The sequence below is a fragment of the Crinia signifera genome, chromosome 12 (assembly GCF_055691185.1).
Source record: "Crinia signifera chromosome 12, ASM5569118v1, whole genome shotgun sequence".
Lineage (NCBI taxonomy): Eukaryota > Metazoa > Chordata > Amphibia > Anura > Myobatrachidae > Crinia > Crinia signifera.
In genome coordinates, this window is record NC_139228.1 from 2,906,870 (window position 1) to 2,913,663 (window position 6,794).

Consider the following 6,794-nt stretch of genomic DNA (forward strand, 5'->3'; position numbering starts at 1 on the left):
CCCGCGAAGGGGGAACAGCATGCAGCACCCGAAGCCTGAGCTCCCTGAGGCTGGCCAAAAAAACACCTCCTTGTCCCTGCCAGAACGCACCAGCGGTGGCTAAGGATAGTCTGCCTTCACAGGGTAAGCCATCAACCTCTCACTACCCGGAAAGGGAAAAAAAGACACTGGGACCAGGAGGAGGTGCCTTCTTATAGGGGAGGTGTCTTTTTTTCCCCTTTCCTGATCACTACCCAAGGGGGAAGAACCCATGAGGTCATGGTTGCCATGGGGAGGTAGAGGAAAGTTTGTATCCCAATTGAGGACCCTGGGATAAAGATCGCTGAAAGAGCAGGGATCTTCCTCTCTGACTACTGAACAATGCAGGAGGTCTCTGCCATAGCCACCGACTGAGTGCCCCCTTGGTGGTTGATATAAGAAACCGTCCTAGCGTTGTCCGTCTGGACTTACACAAGGAGACAGTGTAGCCAAGGTTCCGTCAGGCTAAGGGACTGCAGGATTGCACTCTGTTTCAGGACATTGATCGACAGCTGGGACTCTTGTGCATTCCACAAGCCCTATCCATGGAGGCTGGCATCCGGAGAGTCCATTGGCAAACCCAAAACAGACTCCCCGCAGTGAGGATCTGGTCCATGATCCACCAGGACAGGGAGATCCGTACTGCCGGCGATAAGAGAATCAGGTGGGAAAGGAGATAGTGTATAAGACCCTGACACTCAGTTGAGGATCTCTCCTTGGAGATGTCATGAGTGGAACTGAACTCTGCCAAGTTGAAGGTCAGTCAATACCATCGAGCCCAGGACCATCATGCAGGCATTTGACACCCACCGGAGGGAAAGGAGGTTCCGGACACGGGACTGGAAAGTCCTGCAATGCACCTTTGACAGGTAAGTATGTTGATGAACAGTATTCAACTGGGCCCCCAGAGGAATCATGGACTGAACTTGAAGAATAAAGGACCTGGACCCATTTATGATCCAGCCATGACATTCTAGACCTCCACCACCAAGTGGGCTTGGAGAACCTCTGGCGATTATGCCAGGATCAGCAGGTCGTCCAGATACAGAAGCATCCAGATACCCTGATTGCGAAGTCTGCTGCCCATGACCTTCAGATACACCCGGGGTGCAGGGGAAAGGCAGTTCTTGAAACTGGAAATGACGATTTTGCAGTGCAAACCACAGACGTTCCAAAGTGATGGGGATATGCAGATTTGTGTCCTGGATGTCCAGTGGCGCCCTGTAGTATCCTGGTTGCAAGGCCAGAACTATTGTTTGGAAGGTTCTGCTGAGTCATTTCAAATTGAGGATAGGACAGAATGACCCCTTGGGCTTCCAGACCAAAAAGAGGCTGGTGTAAAAACCGGTGCATCGCTGAGGCGCAGGTACCAGTGCTATGACCCCAGATGATAGGAGCTTCAGGATGGCCTGCACTTTTCCAAGCTTTGTGGAGAATTTGTGGAAAAGAACGAGCTTGGCGGACAGCACCAAAAGGTGGAGTAGCCCTGGGAGACCATATCCTGAACCCAGGCGTCAGTTGTTGATTACAGCAAGCCATCAAACCCACAGCCGGCAACATCCGACCCTGAGATCCCCCAGGTGGAGCGCTGCCCCATCACTGCGGCACTGGGCTTTCTAGCTTGATAGTTTTTGGGGTGCAGCTCCCTGCACCTCGATATAGCGCTAGGGACCCCCAATATACAGAAAACTTGACGTGGCTTAAGGGCATATCATTCACCTGCACAGGTATATGTAACCAATATCTCTGAATTCTATGATCATGTAGTGTTCAAGATGGGTTACTAATACTACTCAGTGAGCCGGGGGAACCAATGTCTTGCTTTACTTACTCAGTATTAACCCCTCCCTTGCATGCACCTGAGTGGTATTACTGAACTAATTTGAGCATCTACCATTATCTGTATGTATATCTTCTAGTGTGTATGACCAATTTGTGTCTGTTTTCCATGTTTAGGAGCAAATGGTCAATTGTCATTTGCTCCCAAAAATTGACAGATTTTCATTCCAACCAGCCAGATTGGAAAGATAATTTTCTAGCTTGTAAAGGCCTTAATAACGAGGATCGAGATGGTACAGCAGGGAACGGATATAATTGCTCCTACTGCCGCCCGAGCAAGGTTCCAGGAGGCCGCACTCACCAGCTTCCGTACTGGGGGCAGATGAGGGTCATGCCCAGCACAGTTACCCCTACAGCACATGCTCCTATCCGCTCATTACATGTCCGGGACCGCTGTGTGACCCTGTATACCTCCTGCTGAGGTTCCAGCTCCCCCAGGCTCTATTACCCCTTTGTATTCCTGCAGACAATGCAGCACATCTATGACACAATTACACACAGCACTGGGAACATAAAAAGGTCTTTATTGTGTTGTCATTTTACAGCAATACTTCCACTAAAACATATGAGAAATAAAAGCAGTAACAGACAAGTGACTGCGTCAGACTCCATGCACAGCTCCTCCATCACGTCTTCTGCTCTATGGTGGGGCACCCAGAACACCCCATAGGGTCACCAGACATTGTTTACCTCCCCGAGACATCCTTGTGACATCTTCTATCAGTGGTTGGTTCACTTTATAATGGTTGACCACATATACACACCTGCACTCCACCCGCCATGACGAGGGTCCATAACCCCCCCAGTTTCCCCAAACAGATTACAAATAAACAAGTACTGAGAACCAATGGACAGAGAAGAAGTCTGCAGTGATTAGCGTCTCCTCCTGTCTGGACTCCGGCTCCTCCTCCGGCCGCTTCTGAAAGACAGACACAAAACCAGGCTTTACTATGCATCACACCGGTGCCAGCCGCTGCTAGACCCCCAGGTAACTCTGCCCACAGCACCACCCACTGGTAGAACCCCCGGTAACTCTGCCCACAGCACCACCCACTACTAGACCCCCCAGTAACTCTACCCATGTGCCAGCAACTGCTAGACCCCTCCAGGTTACACCAGATCCATCACTGCCAGCACCCAAGCCAAACAAGCCCACACCCCCTTGCAGCGTCTTGGGCTTTACCTGGAGGAATCCATGATGTCACCAGATTTATAACACCGTGCGCCAGTGGCTGATACTTACCGCCTCTTTCCTTTAGGAGGTCCCCGGACAAAGCACCAGTCCACATTGACTGGCTGCCCCATAAGATCCTGGCCGTTTAACCCTTCCATGGCAGCCAGCGCCTCTTTGTAGGTCTCATACTCCACCAGCGCGTACCCCTGTCAAAACAGATACAGGAGGGTGATTACAGATAGGGGGTAAGAGCAATTGCTTTAAAAGGGTAACAGACCCAAATATAACCCTGCTCCGTAGCCCCCTCCTGGCAGTACAGGTGACACCATTTTCCAGCCCCCCTTTGTGGTTTGTCTCTCACCTTGAGGTAGCCCGTCCTCCGGTCCAGATTTAAGTGCACATTCTTGATTTCTCCGAATTCAGCAAACTTATCATGGATGTCCTCTTCGGTCGCCTCCTCATGAACTCCGGTGATGAACAGAATCCAGCCCTCAACAGCTAAGGAGAACAAGAGAGTTGTCAGTCCCATCACTGCATACAGACCGCCATGATTTCCTCCCGTTGTCCTGCTGTACTTACACCTCTGGGGGCCTGGCTCATCCCCGTCCTGCTCCACGCTGTCATAGTTCTCCCTCACCCTGGCTCTGGTGCCCTCCTCAGCTGGGGAGAAACAAGCGGTTATCTATGTGATATCAGATATGGCTCTGTTATATAACTGTACACGCATCAGGGACTCACCGGCCACAAACCCACGACCCTTCCTCTTTTTGGCCTTCTCCTTCAGCTTGTGAATACTCTCTGCAGACAATAAAGAGCAGGCATTATAGTTATATAGCAAATGTATGTCACCACCCTATAGACACTCTGCATGGATGATGGAACCAACACCCTACACACCCTCCTTATGACGATGATGGAACCGCCACTCTACACACCCCCTCCGTATGATGGTGATGGAACCGTCAACCTACAAACCCCTTCCGTATGACGGTGATGGAACCGCCACCCTACACACCCCCTCCGTATGACGGTGATGGAACCGTCAACCTACAAACCCCCTCCGTATGACGGTGATGGAACAGTCAACCTACAAACCCCCTCCGTATGACGGTGATGGAACCGCCACCCTACAAACCCCCTCCGTATGACGGTGATGGAACCGCCACCCTACAAACCCCCTCCGTATGACGGTGATGGAACCGCCACCCTACAAACCCCCTCCGTATGACGGTGATGGAACCGCCACCCTACACACCCCCTCCGTATGACGGTGATGGAACCGCCACCCTACACACCCCCTCCGTATGACGGTGGTGGAACCGCCACCCTACACACCCCCTCCGTATGACGGTGGTGGAACCGCCACCCTACACACCCCCTCCGTATGACGGTGGTGGAACCGCCACCCTACACACCCCCTCCGTATGACGGTGGTGGAACCGCCACCCTACACACCCCCTCCGTATGACGGTGGTGGAACCGCCACCCTACACACCCCCTCCGTATGACGGTGGTGGAACCGCCACCCTACACACCCCCTCCGTATGACGGTGGTGGAACCGCCACCCTACACACCCCCTCCGTATGACGGTGGTGGAACCGCCACCCTACACACCCCCTCCGTATGACGGTGACGGAACCGCCACCCTACACACCCCCTCCGTATGACGGTGATGGAACCGCCACCCTACACACCCCCTCCGTATGACGGTGGTGGAACCGCCACCCTACACACCCCCTCCGTATGACGGTGGTGGAACCGCCACCCTACACACCCCCTCCGTATGACGGTGGTGGAACCGCCACCCTACACACCCCCTCCGTATGATGGTGGTGGAACCGCCACCCTACACACCCCCTCCGTATGATGGTGGTGGAACCGCCACCCTACACACCTCCTCCGTATGATGGTGGAACCGCCACCCTACACACCCCCTCCGTATGATGGTGATGGAACCGCCACCCTACACACCCCCCTCCGTATGATGTGGTGGAACCGCCACCCTACACACCCCCTCCGTATGACGGTGATGGAACCGTCAACCTACACACCCCCTCCGTATGATGGTGGTGGAACAGTCAACCTACACACCCCCTCCGTATGATGGAACAGTCAACCTACACACCCCCTCCGTATGATGGTGATGGAACCGCCACCCTACACACCCCCCTCCGTATGATGTGGTGGAACCGCCACCCTACACACCCCCTCCGTATGATGGTGGAACCGCTGTCCTACACACCCCCCGACGACTATGCAATGCCCTGAAATACCTAATATTCAGATGTATGGCCAGCTTTACAGACACACTGGACACTCCCCAAATAATGCATCTGGATTTCACCACATCTGTGCTGCTGCTCTCTGTTATCAGACACACAGACTGCACCTCACTGCCTGTGCTGCTACTCTTATGAAAAATACTGACTTAATATACCCACATCTGACTGTCTGCGCTGCTGTTATCAGATATACAGATTATATGCCCGAACCCCAATTCCTGCGCTGCGGCTCTTTGTTATATACCGGCACCTCAATTCCTGCGCTGCGGCTCTTTTATCAGATATACCGGCACCTCAATTCCTGCGCTGCGGCTCTTTGTTATATACCGGCACCTCAATTCCTGTGCTGCTGCTCTCTGATCAGAAACTATATATACCCGCTCCCCACTGGCTTCTGAAGCGATATCATTAAGAGGTTCAGCCTCCGAGCAATACTCAGAAGTCAGATGGTTCCTACATGCGGCACACCCAATACCCTCCAGCTCTCACCATCACCGTCCTCGTCCATGGCGAAGTCCTCGCCACCGGCCTCGTGTAAATCCAAAACATCCGCCATGATCACCGTCTCTGAGCCACGAACAACAGCGACTAGACTGGATGTGAATGCGGGAGCTGAGGGAGAACGGCTTCAAGTTCCGGCGCAGAGAGATGGCGTCACGGTAATCGGCGGCCCCGTGGGGAAGTGACGTATCGGCACAGCGCGGTCGCCATCTTGTGGAGGTCAAAGCTGTATAGGTTGTTGTTAGCCTGCCATACCTCCCCAATATGACCCTCTCCAGGAGGGACAGAAATAATGCTCTGTTTCTGGACTGGCCTTAATTAATGACTGCCATCACCTGTTTTAAACAGGTTAATGGCAAAGAAAGGCATTTCACCACAGGTGATGGTAAACTTAAATTAAGAGGAAAGCCCAGAAACAGAGTAATGTGTCCCTCCTGGAGAGGGTCATGTTAAGAGGTATGTGCTAGCTAGCTGAGACCCATATATACCCCCTCATGTCCTGCTCCCACCTACAATCCAGCTGCAGGAGCTAATAGTGTGAAAATAGAGAAAAAAGAAATCAGTTTACAATAGGACGCACTCCTCATCCACCAAGTCCCTTACGGACTATTGAATAAAAACTTTTTTTACCTGTATATAGGTGTATATTTTATTTGGTTTGGTTTAACCGGAAAAAGATTTTTATTTGTATTTATACAATTATATTAATTGTGAACCTTTATAGATTAGTTCCCTGTACCAGGGATATTCAAGTAGCGAAGAATATTAAAATCAAGTGAAAGTATAGGAAAAGTAAAGAATAGTAAGATTAAAATCGATATGTGCAATATGTAGCTTGATACATTTTAATTATTGTGTTGCTTCTCAGATGCTAACACTTATTTATGTTTTGGAGCCTGTACTCCTTGATGCCCTGATAAGCATAGGCTGACACTGTTGTCTGTTATCCTATAATGCGTATAGGTATCACTGCCTGGTA

At 51.5% G+C, this 6,794-nt stretch overlaps 1 protein-coding gene across 1 annotated transcript; it reads right to left on the reverse strand.

The window, feature by feature from the left end:
- Positions 1-2,364: 2,364 nt before the first annotated feature.
- On the reverse strand, positions 2,365-6,045 carry RBM8A (RNA binding motif protein 8A). Its single transcript, XM_083166373.1, has 6 exons — positions 5,804-6,045; positions 3,770-3,829; positions 3,611-3,691; positions 3,393-3,529; positions 3,101-3,237; positions 2,365-2,776 (listed from the first exon to the last, which is right to left on the reverse strand). The coding sequence occupies exons 1-6, from the start codon at positions 5,868-5,870 to the stop codon at positions 2,731-2,733; spliced, it is 528 nt and encodes a 175-aa protein (XP_083022499.1). The 5' UTR covers positions 5,871-6,045; the 3' UTR covers positions 2,365-2,730.
- Positions 6,046-6,794: the final 749 nt, after the last annotated feature.

Bases quoted from the DNA above. Each gene is read 5' to 3' on its own strand.
- RBM8A (XM_083166373.1), bottom strand. From the start codon at position 5,870: ATGGCGGATGTTTTGGATTTACACGAGGCCGGTGGCGAGGACTTCGCC. The intron at 3,692-3,769 runs GTGAGTCCCTGA...GTTTCTCCCCAG, and splicing joins GGGTCGTGGGTTTGTGGCCG to CTGAGGAGGGCACCAGAGCC. The intron at 2,777-3,100 runs GTAAGTATCAGC...TCTGTCTTTCAG, and splicing joins CCTCCTAAAGGAAAGAGGCG to AAGCGGCCGGAGGAGGAGCC.